This window comes from Marmota monax, unplaced genomic scaffold (assembly GCF_021218885.2).
Source record: "Marmota monax isolate L192 unplaced genomic scaffold, Marmota_monax_Labrador192_F-V1.1 WCK01_AAM20220418_F8-fsc00014, whole genome shotgun sequence".
NCBI classification, from domain to species: Eukaryota; Metazoa; Chordata; class Mammalia; order Rodentia; family Sciuridae; genus Marmota; species Marmota monax.
In genome coordinates, this window is record NW_026695222.1 from 33,562,042 (window position 1) to 33,584,056 (window position 22,015).

At 51.5% G+C, this 22,015-nt stretch overlaps 1 protein-coding gene across 28 annotated transcripts in view; it reads left to right on the forward strand.

The window, feature by feature from the left end:
• Zmynd8 (zinc finger MYND-type containing 8) overlaps positions 1–22,015 on the forward strand; it is a 98,783-nt gene that overhangs the window by 45,291 nt on the left and 31,477 nt on the right. For 27 of the 28 annotated variants that reach the window (XM_046433643.2, XM_046433644.2, XM_046433637.2 and 24 more), the window contains 5 exons: positions 2,181–2,236; positions 4,717–4,794; positions 6,473–6,588; positions 11,370–11,851; positions 20,894–21,034. In XM_046433643.2, the coding sequence (XP_046289599.1) occupies positions 2,181–2,236; positions 4,717–4,794; positions 6,473–6,588; positions 11,370–11,851; positions 20,894–21,034 (873 nt within the window). The remainder of the gene's footprint in view (positions 1–2,180; positions 2,237–4,716; positions 4,795–6,472; positions 6,589–11,369; positions 11,852–20,893; positions 21,035–22,015) is intronic. The other variant, XM_046433653.2, reaches the window with a different exon arrangement.

Below are 22,015 nucleotides of genomic sequence, written 5' to 3' on the forward strand. Positions count from 1 at the left end.
GAACGGGGCCAGGGCGACGTGCACGGTAAGGCGTGAGCCGACGTCCGCGGCTCTGTGATGCGTGGTGTGCGCTCTCACGGTCCTCTCCAAACTCCGTAATTGAACGGAGGTGGAAATGTCAGGGAAATGCGCAGGTTCATGAGCACGTTCAGTGACTTGGACGAGCGCAGGGCCACACCTCAGGTCAGGTGGCGGCTTCGCAGTCACCTCTTTCTGCTGGAGCTCTTCTCTCCCTCTCTGGCCTAGAGTTCCAGATGGACGGGGCTGGGGGTGCTCTCGGTGTGGGGGCACACACCCTGCGTTGGGATTTGGCGTAACTGAGGATCGCGCCTTTGTAGTTGCCAGGTGATCTTTCGCGTGGTCAGCACGCCGAGGTCGGTCCCTTCCCCTGGTTAATGATGGACGTTCCGGTGGTCTCCGTCTTTGGGCTGTTGTAGAGGAAGCTGCCGGGGACTCCTGTGGTGCCCGTGGTCTGGGCAGGTGTGCCCGTGGCTCTTGGCTGTCTGGTGCTGCACCATCGAGTGGGTCATCTTCATGAGCACTCTTGTCCCAGTGCGTGCACAGAGCTCATGTCAGGGTGCTCCACGGGCAGACACGTGATGTCCAGCGTCCCACATCCTGGCCCTGCCTGGCTTTTTGACGAGGCCGTTCTTGGGTGACGTGAAATGTCTCCTATGACACCAGGGGCTTTGATTTGCCCTTTCCCCATGGCCAGGGACTGAGTGGTCATTTCATGTACTTCACAGTGATTTGTGTGTTGGGGTGAAACCCCCCGACTGTTCACTTCAGCTGGGCTGTTGCACTCTGTGGCTCGCTGCCGGAGCCCTTTATGTGCTGGATCTAGTGCTGACGGTTGTGTGTTCGTGGATTTGGAGGATGGAGGAGAATTTCCATCTGATTTTCCTCTGGGCACCTTCCTTAAGGTTCTTTTCTGTCTGCCTCTGGTTGGGCGGGTCTCTCCGTGTCCTGCCCACCTGGTGCCCTGGTCTGCAGGTCAGCTTGTGCTTGTGCTGGGTGGTGCCTGTGGCTGACCCTCCACCTGCCTCCGCCTCCCTGGCCTTCCCTGTGCCTCAGCCTCTCGGCCTCTAAGACTCCTTACCTGAGGCCCAGGTCGTTGGAGGTCTCTGTCCTGGGCTCTCTACTGACCTGGCTGCATCACCCAGATTCCCGAGTGGTGCTGTTTGTATGTGCTTGATCTCTGCACCCGGAGGTGACTCCTCCCGGGGTGGGTCTGCCCTTGTTCTCTGCGTAGTGCAGACCCTCAGCCAGCGTTCCAGGGGGGCTCCCTGAGCAGGAGCCCGCAGACTGCAGGGCCCGGAGAAAGGGTAGGCGCTGGGCGATGAGCAGAGAGGCCCCCCAAGCATGTGAGAGAGTGAGTGAGTGGGTCAGGGGAAGGAGAAGACCAGCAGCCGCGGGGATGGCCAGTGGGGTGAGGGGAGCAGGGACTCCCCGTTGTTTGGAGAGGCTGCTGTTGGTAGCTCCCGGGGCTTGTTGGTTAGAGGGTCCTCAGACCTAAAGAGCTGGATATCTAGGTCACGTGCGCTTGTGTGTATATGTGTGTGTGTGTGTGTGTGAAATCTCTTTGTCAACAAATGTAAAATTTCTGAAAATATTCTAAGGGTCAAAGAAAGCATGATTTTTTTTTTTTTTAACTACCTCATCCTCTGCTTTAGAGCAAAGGTGAGGATTTGGGTTAGACCTGTCCAGGTTTCTTCTTTGTTATGAGTGTCCTGGTGGAAGAACCTGACCTTGGCTTAGTTGATAATTGAACTTGAACGCTCTTCCCTGCTTTCTGCTGTGGCTACTGGAGGATTCTTTGGAAGCCCCTGGCCCAGCCACGTGGTGACGTCCCCGCTGCCTTCTTGGGTTGCTGCAGTCTGGGGTGACGGGTACAGTAAGGCTCCTAGGACTTTTGAGCCTGTAGAAGATCAACACCTTTTTCAGATATTAATCCATGATCTGGGGAAAGCCACACCAGTTGCTCGGTTTGGGAGATGACCTTGAGGCATCAAAGACTGGTTGGTCTTGAAGGGCGAATAATCGGAACTGACATTAGAAAGCAGAAATTTTGGTCAGCTGCTGGAGGAAAGCAAGCTAAATGTTGCCAGGGGACATGTAACTGCAAGGTGGGGTGTTACAGTGTTTCCGGTAGAATTAATCCTATTTTCTTATTCCCCTAGGAAATCACAAATTGACGCAAATAGCAAAAGTAGTCATCAAAATCTGTGAACACGAGGTATGTGTTTCCCGCCGACCTGTAGACGCATCCAGAGCTGGGTGCTGGGATCTGAAGGCGCGGTGGGGGGCCCTGGCCACCGTGGGCTTGGTTGCGGGGCCGACCGCGTCCCCGTCTCTTGAAGGAAGTGAAGGCGACAGGAGAGGGGCCGCGGTGTGATGAGCGCCTTTGCCTCCCGGTGGCCTCAGGGAGAAGATGCTCCTCTGTGGTTTTCTTCCTGAGGTTCTGGCCACTGCCGGGGTCCTGAGCTCTTTTCCTGGTTGTCACTAGAGCTCGCTGTGTCTGGCCCTGGCTGCATAGCCTGTGGCTTGGAGTCGGTGTCCTTTCTGTCCTCCTGAAGATGAGGTTTGGGTGAAGGTTCCGTAGGGGGGCCGGGGTGTCCTGGAGTGGCTGTCCTATGGACCCCCGCAGGCTGTGCTGGACCTGTTGGGTCTGTGAGCTGTGAGACTCTGTGTGGTGGGACAAGATGGCAACCAGAGTGATGGGGGGGGCGGCGGCGTTCTTTACCAGATCCCTTTGTAAGAATAGCAAACCGAGACCCGTCTTTGTGTATCTGTCCCTTCCTTCCTAAGAGGACCTGCCTGGGATGGCTGGGGAGCATCCACGAGGCACATGCCTCTGTGTGTGTCCACAGAGAGAGAAAGTGAGATTTTCTAAACTGCCTTTTCACTTGAAGTTCGAGTACTTTCTATTTTCTGGGTAATTGAACACATGGGAAGAACTGAATTTTTCCTGGCTGCGTAGTATCCACGGGCATTTTTTGTCATTTGAGTGGAACCTACTTGTGACAGCACTTTACCTAAGGTGACGATGCATGCCGTTGCCCCTCCGTCCCATCTGCTTCTGATGGTCACTTTGCACAATGTTTAGATACACAGTGACCAGGTCGGAGGATGTGAACAGGGCAGAGGGCTAGGTAGATGCTTCCCGGTTGTCTTCCAGAAAAGCGGTTACACTTCACACAACAGCTTGGGAGCGGACAGCGGGGAGGTGGTCTTCCCTCACTGTGGTCACCAGTTTGCCTTTTTTGGATGACAGGTGGCTGTGTGCGGTGTGCCTCTGGAAGAGCCCAGCAGCTGAGTGGGGTGGGAGGAGGTGCTCCCTCCCTTCATTCACTCATGTCTTTGGTCACCAGTTAAGTCAGTTGGTTTTCAGTAAGTGGCCCCTGGCGTGGTGATAGGTGATTAAGAGAAAATCGGGGCTGCTGACGTGGGAGACAGTCGCAGCAGCTCACCATGGTGTGGGGGAGCTTCAGGGCTTTGGAGCCTGGTTGCCTGGGTTTACTTCCTGACCCTGCCACCTTGGTGCTGGGCCCTTGGACAGGTTCCTCAACTTCTCTGGGCCTCATTTTCTCCTCCTGAAAAACGGTGGTAAGAAAAATCTCCCCTCGTTGGGCATTGTTGAGTCGATCCTCAGAGAGCACTCAGAAGGCCACAGCTCCCCAAGTCTTGGACAGCTGTTCACGTCTGTGGATACTGTGTCATCTGGCTCATTCCGTGTTTTTTATTAACCCTGGGGTTGGGTACCGATGGCACCCTTTTCCTTCCGAAGAAGAGGGGAGGATCAGGGAATATGGAGCATCTTTTCCTAAAGTTACTGAGCTAGGAAATGGTGGCAGTGAAGTTGGATCAAGGAGCTTCCTGGCTGTACATTCTGAGTCTGGAAGTTACTCGAGAAGTGTGCTGTCTTCTGCAGGAAAGGGACAGGGAAGGAGTTGGATTTTGGGGTTGTTGTCACTGGAAATAAAGTAGGGATGGTGTGATTAGAAATGGAAGTGGAACATGGTGTGTTGGGGGACAGAGCAGCCGGAAGGGCTTAGAGAGCGGCGCTGGTACCAGGTGAGCTGAGTCCAGGGTGTGCTTCAGGTATTTAGGTTTCATTGATAGTTTCTCAAATTGGCATGACTGGTATTTGGGAACCCCCCAGGTGTGACCATCCAAAATGCCTCAGACCTTGCCAAGTTCCTGGGGCGGGGGAGGGGTGAGGAACCTGCCTGCAGACCCAGTGCAGGGAAGTCTCTGGAAGCTTTTGAAGCAAGTTCAGATTTCTGTGGCTCTGGGCCCCGCGTGGGGAATGTGCTGTTGTGGGGCGAGAGTCTGGGCTGGATACCTGGGGTGTCCTTGGTCCAGAATGTGATGGTGGTGCCAAGGTGGGATCTATTTCCAAGGTGTTCCCACTGTGGCCCAGATCATTAAAATCATTAAGCAAACTATGTGTGAGCCTGCAGTCCCAGCTCCTCAGGGGTGGGAGGATCCCTTGAGCCCAGGGTTCTGGGACAGCCTGGGCAACACAGCAAGAACCCTGTCTTAAAAACCAAATCCAGCAAACAGCCAAATCACAAAAAAAAAAAAAAAAAAAAAAATCCCTGGACATTCAAATAAAAGCACAAACACTTTAAAAAAAACCCAGCAAGCGTTTATGAAGGCCTCCCAGATGTGAGGCTCCTGGTTGACATATTCTAATGTATTTTTGTTTTACAGATGAATGAAATTGAAGTATGTCCAGAATGTTATCTAGCTGCTTGCCAAAAACGAGATAACTGGTTTTGCGAGCCTTGTGTAAGTTGGATTTACTTTCCTTATTTCATTTTCTGAACTCTGTCTCTGATGGCTCAGCCTTCTCCAGGGGGCTTAGGAGACGAAACTTTGGATGAAGTTCTAATACGTGTTTTTACTGATAAAATAACCCTAGATAGAATAAGCCTCCTAGGCTGTTCGTGTGCGAGAACTAGTTAACCCGGGAGAAGTGCAGAACCCAGAGTCGAAGGGAATTCGGTAGGAATGTGGGATGCAGGCGGGGGGAGGTGGGGGATGTGGGATGTGGGGGACAGGACATGCATGATGTGGGTCACAGGGTGCATGAATAATGCTGAGAGTTTTGAGAGTGTTGATGAGTGTGTCATCCACAAATCTTCTTGGGCCTGTTTAAGAAGGTTAGAAATCTCTCATGGATTAATGTTATAGACTCTCCTCCAGTCCATGGTGGTATTTTCTTTCTTTTTCCTTTTTTTTTTTTTTTTAATTAGCAAAGAGCAAAGTTCAGTTTTTTATTGAAAATGTTAAGAGCTGTCAAAAAGACCAAAGCCTATGCTTGAACCTTGGATTCTTGGTTTCCATTTTCTTCTCTGGGGCAGAGGGAGGGAGGGGAGGGACCTCCTGCTGACATAGCACCTGCTGCTGCAGCCCCCCCCACCAGCCCTGATGTTGCAAATGCAGCTCCCCAGGGTGGACATTGGCCAGGGCCTTGGCAGACAAACCAGGCCAAAAAGATTCAACATTTACACCACCTGCCCAACAAGGGTATTGATCTTATCCTCTGTGACAGTCACCTTGTCCTCGTGAAGGATGAGGGCAGAGTAGATGCCAGCTCAGGGACAGAGGCCATGGCAGGCTGCAAGGTGAAGTGCGATCTTCACCCCAAGTGGCCTTAGTTTCCTTGGAAGGACCGAGTACCTTGGTGGCATCTGAGGAGAGAACAAATCATGGTTCTTGCAGGACCTAAAGACACCTTGGTTTCTTACTGTGGATCTGAATTTCCAAAGTGGTGTTTATTTTTGCCCTCTGTGACGCTGGAGGTCAAAGCCAGGGCCCTGTACATGCCAACTGGTATTTATCAGAGAGAAGTGTATTGGGGGTGGGTGGGTAGAGGGGTGGGGATGGAGGGCTGGAGGGGCATGACCGGGCAAGTGAAGGGAGAATCAAAATTTGCCTATGTCCCTTCAGGCCCTTGAAGATAAACACCTGGATAGCTGGGGCTCAGTGGCAGAGCGCTTGCCTAGCACGTGGGAGGCCCTGGGTCCGATCCCCAGCACCACATAAAAAAACCAAATAAACAAAATAAAGGTATTATGTCCATCTACAACTAAAAATATATAAAGAAAATGAAAAGAATAAACTCAGCCTCTGCTGCCCTCTGTGCTGACCCAGGGCACGTCAGCCCACACTTGGGGGGAGAGTGGCATCAGGGCTCTGTGTGGTGCAGGAAGGCAAGTGCCTTGCTCACAGCCATCCAAGTGACAGTGGAGCCAGGACTCCAGCCTAGTTTTGTTGTCCTCAGGTTCTGTCCCCTCCCCTTTGGAGCCCTCCCCAGCTCTGTGCAGGCACCGCGGCCCCCCTCTCTGGGGAACCCCACCGGGGCCTCTGTGGCCGCCTTCTCCCCGCTATCTCGCCCTCCCCAGCCGGGAAGTGTGTCTCACTGCCAAATGTGTGCCAACTCTGGGTTCTGTTTTTCTTCTAGAGCAATCCACATCCTTTGGTCTGGGCAAAACTGAAGGGGTTTCCATTTTGGCCTGCAAAAGCCCTGAGGGATAAGGACGGGCAGGTCGATGCCCGTTTCTTTGGACAACACGACAGGTGGGCGTTAAAAACAGGCTTTGAACATGTAGCTTCACCCGAACCTTTGACACTGTCATTGGATAAGAAAAGAGGTGGAGGGTATGGCTATTATTTTTATTATTATTACCATTTTTTAAAAGCTGATTTTTCCTCTTGTTGTTTGCTGGTATGGCTGTGATTTGTTTACTGTTGTGATACCAACCCTTGATCTCGTAGTGGGAAATGTTTTCCTGTGCTGTGTTAAGCCTGATAATGTGTGGGCTTCAGTTTTTTTTACAGGTACGTTAGAAAATAATCCTACTTTAGTGGTTTTGTTGATCTAACTGGCATCGGAATGAATTCCCGGGCTATTTTAAGTGCTGCCGTCCTTTTTTATTTTTTTATTTTCCCGTCATAAATTAAATCTCTGTGCAAATTGCTTTTCAAAATAATGCTTTCAGGGATCAGATGTATTTTCCCAGATTGTCGGTAAATGAATCTCTTATCATCCTGCTGGGTAGTTCCCTCCTGTTCCCTTTTCTCTGTAGCTAACCTGGGAAATTACCAGGGGCTGCTGTTTTGACAGGTGTGAGCCTCCCCTCCCAGCATCTCTGCCCTCCCCATTTCCGCCACACACCGGGAAGTGCCTTTCAGCTAATAGCAGTTCCCTTTGGGGCAGAGCCCCTGCGCTCAGAACAACAGGTAGACAGGGATGAGCAGGTTTATATTGCAGTCCTCTCCTGGCAAGTTCCCTTAGGGTTAAATGAGGCTCACACCGGACGGCCCCTGCCCCTGCAGTTTGGAGAATGCATAGGGGAGTCTGTTTAAATACACGCAGCACAAATTATACCCCACAAGGAATACACAGAAAATGCAGTTTGTATTCTGAAATGTTGCTTGAGGTCTTGCAGATCAAAGAACAGTGTGAATTCCAAAGTAACCCACTTCCTTATTAGGAATCCCGACAGTGCTTTGTCAGGAGACCAGATGGAAATTCCTTGATAGGGCACTGGGTTTGATAGGAGGTATCATATTTGGATTTCAATGGCTCTTGTTGGAAATCTGCTGGAAATTCTTTTATTAAATTTTCATTCAAAGAAGTATACATTTGCAGCCTGCTCAGCCTGGGTGCTGGGTGCTGGGGACGCGGGAGTGAACAGGCAGGCAGACACCATGGCTGGGAAGATGGGCCACACCCAGGAGTCCGCTGGGCTAGCTATCTCCATCAGGAGGTGGTGGTGGGCCTGGTGCAAAGGTTTGGGCAGAGTGGGCAGCAAGAGCAGAGGCTCAGGCAGGGAAGGGTGGACCTGGTGTGTGATTAGAACAGGGAGCAGGGAGGAGAGGATGGTGGGAGACCGGGTCCCAGGGGTGGGCAGGACTTGTTGTTCTTATTTGAAGAGCTGGAAGAATCCTTGGCAGCCTGTTGATCCCATGTCCTGATCAGAGCGTGGGAAAGTGAGCGGTCTTGGTGATCCAGAATTCCTATTCTGTAGGCTGGCACAGTGTGGGGACGTGCACTGGGATGTAGGTGACAGGGATAGCAGTGCTTGCCCCACATAACAAGTGCACCAGGAGCTGAGTCCATCATCCAGCTCACTCTTCTGGGACCATCCTGCAGAGACCTCTGGTCCTTCCCTTGACAGCCATCCGCTGAGAGTGGCTCAGGTTGCGAGAAGGAAGAGCGTGGGCTTTGCTCCCCGGTGGGCAGAGGCTGTCCCCACAGCTCGCAGGTTCAGTCTTTGGTTCTAGGTGGGAGCCGCCGGGGAGTCAGCCCTTTGTGTTAGGTGGTGAGACTGCCCTGCCCCTCTGAGCGTCTCTAGTACCCCCTACCCTGCAGAGTGACTGTGTTGCCCTGTTGGTTTGAACTTGGGTGAGGGGGTCCAGGCAGGGGATTTGATAAAGACCGTCTACAGTGCTGCAGTGACAGAAAAACCCTAAAATGTCCATCTGTTCTCCGAGTGTCAGAAATGACCGGCATCCTGTGTCCTGACAGCCACCTTTCTGCCCATGCCTGCTGGGGAGCTTCTCCCTAGGGGAGTCCCTCTTTCCAGGAAGGGTTGCTGCCTCCCCAGAGGCAGGCACAGGGGGGCAGGCTCAAGGACAGCTGCTGTGGTGGAACCCAGCAGCAGGACCCAGAGTCCAGGCTCGTTGGCACAGAGGCCAATGCACTGTCCTCTGCTCGGGGAGCTCAGAGGTGCACCAGAGGCCAATGCACTGTCCCTTTCTCAGAGAGTTCAGAGGTACACCAGAGGCCAACCTACTGTCCCTTGCTCGGGGAGCTCACCTTGGGGTGGAGGAGCCAAAACATAAGCCTGAACACGCCCAAGTGAAGTAGGTCGGCGGAGGGAGAACTCAGCGCGCAGCTCCTGTCAGCTTAGTGAGTGTTGGCGTGGGCCTGGGGGCTCCTGCCCGACTCCAGGCGTGTTCCCATGCATGCCTTTTGTCTTCTAGAAGAATTTGCTTGTGTGTTTTTTTTTTTTTTTTTTAAGTTTTATGATAGACCTGCACATGCACAGCCAAGTTAAAAATTTAGGAACTGGGTTGGGAGTGGTGATGCTGGCCTGTCATACCAGCTACTTGGCTAAAGCTGGAGGCTGTCTTGAACCTAAGAGTTCAAGGTCAGCCTGGGTAACATATCAGGATCTGTTTAAAAAAAAAAAAAGACTAGACGACAACAACAACAATGAAAAAAGAACTATTTTATTAAATACTTGCAGATTTTTTTTTTTTCTGTTTTTTGGGAGTTACTGGGGATTGAATTTAGGGGCACTTGACACTGAGCCACATCCCTAGTCCTATTTCGTATTTTATTAGAGCCAGGGCCTTTCTGAGTTGCTTAGCACCTCTCTAAATTGCTGAGGCTGGCTTTGAACTTGTGATCCTCCTGCCTCAGCCTCCCGAGCCCAGCTGGGTTACAGGTGTGCGCCTGGCTCAGAATTTCTTTTTAAGCTAACATTAATTGAGTACTGCTTGTGCAATAGGCACTATTTTAAGTCGCTTTTTTTTGGGGGGGGGTTATATTTTTGTTTTTGTAAGTTGCTTTTATCTTTTCTACTGATAAGAACACGGGGGGCCCAGCAAGGTCAGTGCTTTGCCCAGGGTGACTCAGCTAGCATGTAGCCAGACTGGCTAGAACCATGAGAGTGTAACTCTAGCCCTTGGGCCCTGTAGGGTGCTGCTGGGGACCTCTCAGGACATGTCCTCTCCCAGAGACTTTATATAGTAAAGCAGATCTAATTTCCCTTTAAATATTTTCTAGGCTCGTTTTGAGGGAAAGAAGCACTTTCCCAAGGCCCCTTTGAAGGCACCTAGGAACTTGGGAGGAGACAGTTATGTACTTGAAGCACACAAAAGTCTGGGCAGAAACAGGGTCACAAGATGTGGCTGCAGGCTCAGGAGTCCCTGGTGGTGCCTGGCCCTTGGCTCAGGTCCACTGTGTCTGCTCCACTGGGGAGGCCTTGGGGACTTCACCTCCTATCAGATCCGCCCTGTCCGGCCTGCGAGCGACTGGAGAGAGGCCTTTGTTTCCGATCCTGAGGGAGGTAAGGCTTCAGGCCGCAGCAGGAAGGTGGCTGTCAGGATGCTGGTCATTTCTGACACTCAGAGAACAGCTGGACATTTCAGGGTCTTTCACTTTTGGTTTCTGTCACGAGCCGCTATTGTCAGAAGCCAAGAGTGGCAATAAGGCACCTGTGTGCTCCATCCCACCCCCACTGATGCCTTACTTCCTCTTAAAGCACAGGACTTCAGGGTGGACTGTGGCGAGGGGGAGAGGTACTGCTAGAAGCCCACAGTTTTGCTTCTTTTCAAAGCATGAGAAGGCGGGGACTCTTGGTCCAGGTCCTGCTCCCACTGCTCTGCACAGCAGAGAGTAGGTGCCCGCTTCTCCCCGGGAGCAGGCGCAGGCATCCGTTCCCAGCACCCACTTGGCTTCTCCTTGGTTTATACCTGGATTGAGCTCCTGTCTGTGAAACCCAGAGGGATGCCCTGGAAGACCTTATTCCCACCACTTAGCAGTTACAACCTCTTGAGCTGGGTCATCAAAAGTGCTGCAGGCTGTGTTCTGATGTCCCCGTGCCGACGGTGCCATCACCCACAGTGTCTGTCCAGGTGTGCCAGCCCCCTCCTGCAGCCACGAGGCTCGCTGGTTCTGTGAAGCAGCCAGTTTTTTTCTTTTTTCCCCCTTGCTGTCAGGGGTCTGTGCGGAGTGTGCTGGGCCGTGGGGCATGGAGCTGGGAAGATGGGACTGGAGTGTGCCCACCTGAAGGCTCGGAGGGCTGCTTTGCAGTGATTTTCCCTTGTGAATTATCTCACATTCACAAACATGAACCTCCTTCTAGGAACGGGTTTCCGAAGTCCTAGTCCCTTTTAGAATAGCAATAAGAAAGCTGTTTGTGTCCATGTGCAGTTGAGGGAGATCTGGGGAATACCCTTTTTGGGGGTACATTGGAGGAATGCAGTAACTTTTTTTTTTTTTTTAATTCTCTACCAGCTCAAAACCAGAGGGGATTTATTGTGTGTGAGTGTGTGTGTGTGTGTGTGTGTGTGTTTAATGGATTAAAATGACTAAGACTGTCGATCCTATTACTATCTTTGCTGAGTTTTGCTGTTCTGTGTTCTGTCCTCGTGGCAGAACATGCCCGTTAAGTGGATCGTTAATTAAACATTGAAACCAAGTCATTTATTTTAAAAAAGAATAAGTATTTAAGAATCTTGGCAAACATGCTAGGCTAATTTGGTTTGTATTCAGGAAAAAAAAAAAAAAAGCCTTGAAAATCACTAAATTTGACTCGAACTTTCTTTCTCTTTTGCCCTCCCAGGGCCTGGGTTCCAATAAATAATTGCTACCTCATGTCTAAAGAAATTCCCTTTTCCGTGAAAAAGACCAAAAGCATCTTCAACAGCGCCATGCAGGAGATGGAGGTCTACGTGGAGAACATCCGCAGGAAGTTCGGGGTCTTCAATTACTCTCCCTTCAGGACGCCCTACACGCCCAACAGCCAGTACCAGATGCTGCTGGATCCCGCCAACCCCGGCGCGGGCACGGCCAAGACGGACAAGCAGGAGAAGGTCAAGCTCAACTTCGACATGACGGCCTCGCCCAAGATCCTCATGAGCAAGCCCCTGCTGGGCGCGGGCGCCGGCCGCCGCATCTCGCTGTCGGACATGCCGCGCTCGCCCATGAGCACCAACTCCTCGGTGCACACGGGCTCCGACGTGGAGCAGGACGCCGACAAGAAGGCCACCTCCAGCCACTTCAGCGCCAGCGAGGAGTCCATGGACTTCCTGGACAAGAGCACCGGTCAGCCCCGGGCGGGGGACAGGGGACCCGAGGCCACGTGGGCGAGGGAAAGGGCTCCCGCGGGGTGGGGCTGGCCGCGAAATCAGGCCTGGAACGCAGAACCGAGGCCGAGTCCAGAGGGGGGCTGGACGGCTCCTAGCGGCCGGTCACGGGATTGGATGGGTGGGAACACGGTTTCCGGTGGGCGCAGCCTCGGGCCGCTGCTGCTTCACCAGAACGGGGTGGGGGGGTCAGTGGGGTTGGCCGTAGTGAGTCAGGGTCACGCCCCGAGCTGGGGAGGACGCCCTGGGGACCAGGCTTCTCCCACCAGCCGGTCCCCCTGGGAGTCCTGATACCAGGCTTCCCGCCTGATGGCCCAACGTGGTTGCTGTAGGTCGCTGTAGTTCACGCTCCATTCACCGATGGCTCCCTGGCCCCTTGGGCGCCAGCGCCCGAACCACGCAGCCTCCGCGGGAACTGCCGGATGTTGCTTCCCTGCCTGCAAATTTTCAATGAGTGATTAGATGGAATCCTTGCTCTGGGGGACCTACAAATGAGATTAGTGTTTCCAAAAGGCTCACTAGAGTTCATTCCTTCACCTGGGTGGAGGTGGCCAGAAATCCTTTTAGAGTTCACTTCTAATGTCACTGCCTCTTGGACTAATCACAGCAAACTCCCCATAACACTGTTCTTCTTTAAGGATTTTATTTTAATTAAATAATTGACTTTTCAGTACATTCACATTCAGTGCTCAAATATCACAGAAACACAGAAGGTAAAAAGTCCTTGGGGCTGGGGTCGTGGCTTGGTGTAGAGCGCTTGCCTAGCACATGAGAGGTATTTCGTTCGATCCTCAGCACCATATTCAAAAAATAAATAGAGTTGATATGAAAATGCCATTGCAGATCTCCCTGGAGTTGTCCTGCTCCTTCAGGGTCACCTGTCTCACAGTTGCACTGCTTATTAGGGACGTGTGTGGAGCATTGGGGCAGGGTGCTTGTGGTCTCAGTGCCTCGGTTTCCCCTCTGTAACGTGAGGATCTTAACGGTTTGCCTGGGAGGTTCTTGTAAGTAAGAGGAGTTGGGGTGCACTTAGGACAGTGCCCCAGACAGCAAGTGCTGGCTGCTGCTTCTCCTGGTGCTGCTGCCCACGTGGGTCAGGGAACTGATGTCAGCAGTGATGACTACTGGCTGAGAGGGAGAAAAGTAATGGTGACTTGAAAGAATTCTTTCTTCCCCAAAAGAATTCGGTCATGTGTTGAATATTCTATGAACGTCATTGCCTTCATGAGGAAGTGGTTTTGCTCCTTTTCTTGAATTGTGGTATCACGTTTTTTGTTGCTGTGCCTTTGAGATATGGGCACAGAGAACCTTCTGTACCCAGCATGATGGTTCCTGGTTAGCTGGCTGTTGAGAATGGTGGAGACGGGGACACCCAGGGCATGTGCCTCATCTCAGGGACTTCACCCATGGCCGCCATGCAAGAATGTGGCCTTGGGGCTTTCAGATCTTGATATTCTTCCAGAGAAATGGAAAATGTGGATTTTTTAAGTAAAATCTCCACTGATTAAATGTCAGGCTGAGATGTCTTGGGGTAGCACATGTGCAGTTGGAGCAGCAGCTTTAGACTTGGGGCTGAAATGCTCACCTTCAGTCGACGCCCCGCCTTCCCACTTGCACCATAAAACGATTTTCACTTCAGATTTTTTTTTTTTAATTTATCATAATAAGCAATGGGAGACTAGAGCCCAGCAATAGAACTTACTAGTATATTACGACTGTGGAGCCATTAAAGATAAGAGAGTCCCGAAGGATCAGCCATCGCTCTTCAGGAGACTGCTAATGACCCTAAAGGTAAAATAATGATGGGGACTTGGTGGCTGTGCACTCAGAGGTTCACACTGATTCTGCTGCGCTGTCCCTGGATGGCTGCAGGGAGGCAGAGCATTGGAGCTGGGTGGCTGCAGGGTCTTTGTTATAACAGACTGCAGCTCTGCGTGTACCCTGGGGTCCCCCGGACTCGCAGTGCAGCTGTAGGGTGTTGTCCCTGGAGCCACATAGCTTGTGTGGATAGTGTCAGAAGGTCTTTCCTTTTGTCCCCTTGTTTCTGACCAGAGGTCCTTAAAATCTTACTTTAATTCCATGCATGGTTCTGTGATGGTCTGGATCCCCTGGACCCTCGGCCTTTTGGTTTTCATAGAGAGCTTGAGAAGGTGGGATTTCAGTTTTGGTGGCTACGCTGCGAGTCCCCGTCACTTTCTGTGGAGCTTTGTTCCATTGTTGGGTATTGGATCTGCAACTCAGCTTTGGCCTCTGCTAAGTGAAATGTGGTGTAAGCCCCTGTTTTTAAATGGCTTCTTGTTTTTTTTCCCTTAATGCCATGAAGTTCACTGATGTTAACACATAAGTTGCTACAGTAAAATAAAAAATGCTGGTGTGTAAAGTGCCACTAGTTCTCCTGGACCACATGTCAAGAAAATACAGTTTGTACCATTAGAACACATCTAATGTGTTTAATTTAGCCTCTCTCTTCCTTCTGGAGCGGCAAAGGAGAGGGATAAATGGCCTTAGACTTTGTGACAGAATTCCTCATCATTTGGGTTTTTAGGTGAGAAGCCAGTAGATTCCCTTTAAACTTCAGGGTTTCTTTCCTAAATTATAACTCTCTTGCTCAATATGTGCTCGGGACTTGGCTAATCCTGAGCCCAATAGTGTAGGAAACAGGGATGACACTTAGAATGTTGTTGTTTTTTTTTTTTTTTTTTTTTTTTGGTGGCACTGGGATCAAATGCAGGGCATTGGCATAGCCTCCAGGGTAGCTGGGATTATAGGCATGCTCCACCCCACCCAGCCAGAGTCATTTTAATCTTATAAATTGCCCCTGTTTCTATAAGGGGTCAAATAGTAGATATTTTAGGTCTTAAAGATGTATTTTGCAGCTGTAGACATGAGGTGGGTGAGTTCTAATAAAACTTGTTGGTGGACACTGGAATTTGAATTTCGTGTGACTTGCATGCTTTATATGAACTTTTAATTCCTTCTTCCCTCCCAGCCACCTAAAAATGTCAAATCCTCGTAGTTTGCAGGTCACATGGAACAGGTGGAATGTCAGATTCCGCCCGTGGCCCAACTTTGACAACCACTTCTACTGACTGAACGAGTTAGGGGCAACTCTGGGCCAGAGTCCTCGTTTCATGGGTGCCATCCAGTGCCCTGCAGAGCTCAGGGGAGGCACAGAGCCTGCTTCCTTCCACGGCAGCCTGCTGCCCTCTGCTGTCCCAGTCACAGGAGCATTTTTTTTTTTTTTTAAACAGGGAGCAGGAGCTATTAACAGCCCCCATGCGACACAATGGAGACAAAGCTGTGGCTTATCCAAAATCCTGCTTTAAAGAGAAGACCCGTCATGTCATAGGATAGGAAAACCATATAAGTAGTTTATGACAGTGACAAAATACGCAAGTCGCAGCACAAAGCCACAAATTGGAATAAGTTATTCTGTAAAATTTCTAAGAGACTTTGGAAATCTCCCTTTTGTTTGGAGGATTAGAGGCGCAGACATGGGCCCTCCTTCTCCGGGCTGGATTTGCTCTCTGAGAAGCTCTTTGGTCAGCGGGAAGCCGTTAGCTCACGGGTTCCTGGAGTCCCGCAGGCTTGATGGCCAAAGTGGTTCTCATTCTCAGTGGTTTTTCTGGTTCCTCATTTCTGTAGGCCTCCTGGCCAGAATTGATGCCTTCACCAATATTGGCTTTCAGGATCCCCGTGCAAGACATTAAAGTGAATTAGGGGAGCACCCTGGGGCCTGCTCTCGCCCCTCTCGGGGCTAATGGTCCTTTGGTGTCGTAGCTCCACTGTGGGGTACCAGTCAGGGAGCAGGGAACGCGGTTCTATGTTCTCCATCTCATGGTGACATCAATACTTCTTTGTTGTGAGATAATTGTTAATTACCAGAACTAAAGTCACTAACGATCCCACCTCCCATAGTCAGCCCTCCGATGTTATTTTAGGGCCTTTTGGGGGGTAGGTTTATAGGTCACACTATTAAACTGAAAACTTGAAATAGTCCCCCAAGGACCGGGCTGCTATGGAGATGCATAGGTCAGACATGGTGGAGACTGTGGTGAGAAAGCAGCAAGACACAGCTGTCCCGACCTTGGCACACGTCTGCCTGTGTGCACATTTGGTAACACTGCCACACGTGCTCATTCTTCTGATAAGGGGGTGCATTGCTAATGTCTGTGTGTTTTTGTTGTATTGTAAAGGAGATGCTTATAGCTCACTAATGGGTCTTGATTGACCTGTAGCTCTCAAAATGTGGACCGATCTACTGGGGCCTTGTCTTGCAGCTGGTTCTGGCTAAGGGAGCTAAGCAGGCTTCATATTGCCAGATTGGTGATATTTCAAGAGCATCCGCAAATGGTTTTTCAATTGCAAACTACCCCAATTTTTACGCTCTGTCTCAAATTTTCTAAAAATTTCTTTATCCTGAATCGAACGTATTTGTGAACTGCTTTAGTTCGTGGATCCCCTGGTTTCCATGTCTGGTGAAAACGGTGTAGGATGTTTGTTGTTGTTGTTGTTTTAATTTTGAGCCTCACTGTCTTTCATTATTGAGATGGGGGTCTTGCTGTGTTGACCAGGCTGGCCTTGGACTTCTGAATACATGGGATCTTCCTGCCTCAGCCTCCCAAGTAGCCGAGACACAGGTACATGCTACTGCACCTGGCATCTTAACCCTCCAGGTGTGTTTCTGTGTTAGTAAATAACCCTTAGAAACAGCATTTGCCCAACACCTCTTAGCCCACCCTAGACCGTCCGGTGTCAGTCTGCCGCTCGCTCACTTGTCCCGAGGCACCTGAGCTTGTGCAAGGTGCAGCCTTGAACATACAAGTTGTTTTCAAGTTTTGTGAGTTCTGCACATTTAGCATGAATCATTAAGTCCTCCACCCACACCCGCCCGCCCCAGTGCCGGGTGTGTGGGAGAGAACGAGGGGCACATTTTTCTAATTTAATTCTAAGACTCCTATGTTTCATGGAGTCAGAATAGCACTTAGCTCAGGCCAGGGTTTTGTAAATGGAGATAATAGATGATGTGTTTTAGCCCACACTTGTGAATTGTACATCAAAGTGTAAAATCTGATTAAATTATTTGTGACTTCAAAGGCAGTTAGTTCTTCCTTTGGGCAAGATTTATGGCTTTCTAAAAGGATTGGCATCTGTTTTCAAAGTTTAATTGAAATGTCTAGAATGATTTAAAGCAGTATTTCTCAACCCCGGCTCTCTTGACATTTGGGCTGGACAAGTCTGTTGTGGGGTCTCTCCTGTGCACTGCAGAATGTCCAGCAGTGTCCCTGGTCTCTTCCCCTGAGATGCCAGGAGCACCCACGTCACGGGATTGCAACAGGCAAAAATGTCTGCGCACATTTATTGTCAGATGTCCCCGGGGGCAAAGTTTCCCCTCCGGTCCCAGTTAAGAACCTTGGATTTAATATATGTCATATGTCAGTCTTTTGGACCTTAGCATTGGTGATATGATTGTTTGAAGTTCTTCAATATTTTAATTTTAACGTTTAATTTTGTGTCTTTTTCCTGAGTACACAATATTCCGCATACTTTGGAAGAGACCCAAGTGCTTCTTTCAACTTCCTTCAACTTGACATCTTCCTGTGTCATCACGTCAATATGCTGTGTCCTCCCCTCTCCTCCCCTCCCCTTTTCTTTCCTGGAACCCAGGGCCTTGTGCATGCCCGACAAGTGCCCTCCGTCGTGGCTGCATCCCTGGCCCTATATCTTTGTGTCACTGGTCACCCAGCCTTGTTTGTAGTAGGGCACCGTATGAAGATGGACTCCACTGAAGTTTCTGTATGAAAACGTCGTATTTGGATGTCTTTATCGTGTCTTTGTTGCTTGTCATGACCACCTTAAGGAGAGGAGAAACGGAGTCCTCGTTCTTGGGTGAACATAGTAGGTGCTCAGGACAGTTGGGCTGTGACCTGGGGGTCCGGTAGCCCGGAGGAACTGCTCTCTGACATTCTCACAGACACAGGGAGCCATAAACCGATGTCACCTTCGATGGCCAGCAGGGGAGAGCTCTGAGGTGACGTTGGGGGACCAGCGGCCAGTGTGTGGGCCAAGAAGGAAAGGTCCAGTTCTGGAGCGTTTTGGGTTTCAGGTCAGGGCCTTGTGTTGGACGTGTGTTTCGTACTGTGTGTGCCCTGTGCCTGACACAGAAGGGGAGCCGGACACCCCCGGCCTCCAGGACCCTGTGCAGCGTGTGTGGAGACAGGACAGCAGGAGTGGAGGTCACGGAGAGGCGGGGTGAAGTGGGGTGCACAGACCCCGGTGAAGAGTCAGGTCGTTGGAGGCCCGAGGGCACTCGAGGAATTGCAAGTGTTAGACTTGAACTAACAGGGGATGGTCATGGCATTAACTGTAGGAGGAGGACGGTCAGGTACAGGACATTGCACAGGCTGGGGAGGTGGGACAGGTGCATTTGGAGGTGGTGTGGGAGGTCTCTTTCTTAAGGAGATAGAGTTCTGCCCAGATGGGATCTGTGGGTTGCTAGATGACCCCAAAGCTGTGTTCCTTCCCGAGTCTGTGAAGCTTTGCAGTCCTAGACCCCCGAGGGGTGGGTGGGCCCTCTGCTGTCCAGACCCGTCTCCGCTGGAAACCAGTGGAGACCACCTCATTCTTGCCACAGCCATGTGGTGTGACCATTTCTTCAATCCTAATATTTAAAGGTTATCAAAGGAAGCATCCGTAGAGTTAAAAGCTTCCAATTATTATTTTTAATACACATGCATGTATATAACAGTTAAAAAAAAATGACTTCACCCTGTGTGTTGCTAAAACTCCCAGCAGGATCTCAGGTAGGACTGTCCTGCTAGAGCCCCTGTTGACTGCACTTGTCTGCTGTTCACTTCAACTTGACCCCGTAAGCAGGGGACTCTTCTGCGTTGGGTTCTGTGTGCTCAGCGGCTCTGCTGTCTCTCAGGATTAGGTCTCCTTGTCAGTTCCCGAGAAGTTCCTGAATCATAGTTTATAGGAATTAGAGAAGCTCTGGTCCTCCATCTGCACAGGGAATTCGTTATCTGCATCTTTTTAGCTACCACAGATCTCGTCTGTAAGGAGGTACGACATACACGAATAATTATTTTAAAATCCACAGTAAAGATCTTACTGGTCATGTTTCCTTAAAATGCCCTTGTGTTCATCTTGTTTCTTTGTGTCCCGTGGTAATGACGGTGATAGTGGCAGCAACGCCCCCAGTTGAAGGACTGCTCTGTGCCACGGCTGGGCCAGTCTGCCCGTCCTCACAGTAGAATGGACCTAATTGAATATTTTTAAAACCTAATTCTCAAGATGATTTCTCCCGTTAACTGAGCGCTTGCTAACCATGAGTGGATGGGCCCATCTAGCCCTCTCCCCTGCCCCCGCTTCACGGGAGACGAGGATTTCCATGTGGCATTGGGGGCCAGGTAGTTCTTGGCTGTGGGGTGTCACAGGACATTTAGCGTGTCCTGGGTCTCTCCCCACTAGATACCAGCAGCAGCCCTGCTCCCCTCGTGCTGGCCACCAAAATTGCCCGTGCACATTGCCAGTCCTGTCCTGGGGGCGGTGATGGGGGGTAGGGGGTGCATTCGCTTCTGGCTGAGAGTCACGGGTTCAATGATGAAACCGAAGCCTTCGAGGTCAGTGAGGACATAGAAAACCAGTGCCCAACAGCAAGCAAGGGTCAAGCACTTGGTAGGTTCCAGGTGAGGCTCGGGTGACGGGCAGTTGCGGGACTCACTTCCCACAGGAGGTGTAGCCTTCCTCCTCCCCTCGGGATCAAGCTCTGAGAGTCCCCCTCTGCTGCTGCCAGGTTGGGGCTGCGGGGCCGCCTGCCCGAGGCCACACAGCAGGCCAGCAGCTGGGCTAGGATTTGAACTGCAGTGTCTGCCCCCCGACCCCTGCTTACTCCAGGCCCCCACAGTCTTTCCCACCAAATTACATGAAGAGAAAGTCGACAGGTGCCGGGCCGAGCTTGGCTAATGGACACCGAGCCTCGGAGCTGTGCGCAGAGCGAGCCCGTGGGGTCCCTTTTCTGCACATCTGTGTTGGGAAAGCGAGGGGCCGGAGGCCCGCCCCTGCCCCAGTGGACGAGCGCTTTTGAAGTCCCTGGGGAGTCTCATTCCTGCTCCCTTTGCCATCGGTAGCTGTCTGTTAAGACCAGGCCACCTCAGAGGTTTCTTGCCTGTCTGAGGAGAACTGGCCATTTGTCGTGGGTCACAGTTTTAGACCCAGCTGGTTTAGAGGGGCCCAGCAGGCCCGACGGTACAGTCCCAATACAGTTGAGTGGCCAGGGCCAGCGGGCAGGGTCTGGGGGGGGGCTCTGCTTGGCTCCTTGGTTTCTGTCCTCCTCCTCTCTCCCCCAGCGAAGGGAGGCGCAGGGGCAGCAGGTGGGTGGTAGGTGGTTTGAGGTTCAAAGCCGCAGGCAGGACCACCTTCGTCCCCCTGTTGAAGTTCCGAACACAGAAGGAGGGGAGAATCACCAACGGCTCCCTCCGTCTGGTCCTGAGCGGGGCTGTCTGCAGCCTGGGAACCTCTGGCCCAGTTGCTGCAGAACTCCCCGGGGCTGGCTGCTTCCCGGCAGGTGTGCGCTGTGTGAGCCGCCCCTGTCCCGTCCCCCCGTCCCCCCCCCCGCCTGCAGAGGCCATGCCATTTTCGAGCCTGGCTCCTGATCTCCACATCTGGACCTCGTGGGGGCTGCTGCAGTTCACTGATGTTTATTTTGAGATTTACACCCGTGGATGGGCCAAACCAATTTTGTGGGCAGCTTAGCCGATTTGTCTTAGAGCTTTGTGTTTAATAGAGGACTGGGGAGGCCGCCTTCCTGGTGGCTTTAACGGTTCAGTGTCGGGTGACGCTGGAAATCAGCCACCAGCCAGCCCCGCCCTCTCCTTCCACACGCCCCTGGTCCGGCCAGAATGGAACACGCGCCCGTCTGTCCCCCCGCCCCACCTGTGCCTGCGAGCGCTCCTGTCGGTGTGTAAGTCTGTCTTCTAACAGTGCCATACCTTTTCAGCCTCACCACCCTCCATGAAGACGGGACAGGCAGGGAGTCTGTCCGGCAGCCCGAAGCCTTTCTCCCCGCAAGCGTCTGCGCCCATCATGACGAAAACGGACAAGACGTCCACCACCGGAAGCATCCTGAACCTTAACCTGGGTCAGTTGGCACCTCTGGCAGAGTCTTTCTGTGACAACTGTGACTTGGCAATTGTAATCCTTTTTCTATGTGTGGTTCTTGAACCTTTGAACTCTTTTCTCTGTGCAGATAATTAAAAAGGTGCAGTGGGTGAAGGTGAGGTGAGTCACGCCCCCAGCCCTCCTTAACTCTGTTTTGTTTTTGGCATGGCCTCACCGAGTTACTGAGGCTGGCCTTGAACTTGCAGTCCTCGGGCCTCAGCCTCCTGAGTCACTGGAATAACAGGCATGTGACACCACACCCATTTGCAGCTGTTCTTGTCTTGAAGGGCCTCAGGGCAGTGTTCAGAAGCTCGTTTCTCCTTGAGCCTATAAGCCAGATCACTGAGATGTGAATACATACATGTGGCCGAAATGAGTTCCATGAACCAGTGTTAACTTTCCTGAGCCCAGTGTACTCTGATACCCTGTTCCCTTTAATTTTCTGATATCGATTTTCATCCCTTGAAGTACTATTTTTTAATCCATTGGGTTTTAGTTGGTTATTTAAAAAATACTGTGTTAGGAGAAAAAAGAACTGTCAGGCCAAAGTGTTACAAGTTTGCACTAGTAATGCCAAACAACCAAGTGCGAAGTCATTTTGAGCCATTCTGCCATGACTCCTGCTTTTGTTGAGCCCTAGTATTGGGAGTATCGTAGGCCTGGGAGAAGTTAGCCCGCCAGCTAGGGACCCGGCTGTATCAAAGCTTCAGGTCCCCGGAGGGTACTCGAGGGAGGTGGGCAAGAAGGTTCACGCCTCCATAAACACCTGGGAGGAAGAGCCAGCCGTGCCGATAACCGGAGGAAGAACATTCTAGGGGAAAGAAGAGGTTCTAGAGGTGGTGGGTGAGGACCCTCTCGCTGTGCTGTAGGAGAGGCCAGGCGGCTGGGGTGGCTGCATCCTGTGGGCAGGGGCAGGAGGGGAGTCCGTTGAGGGCTTGCAGACCCTGAGTTTGGAGGGGCC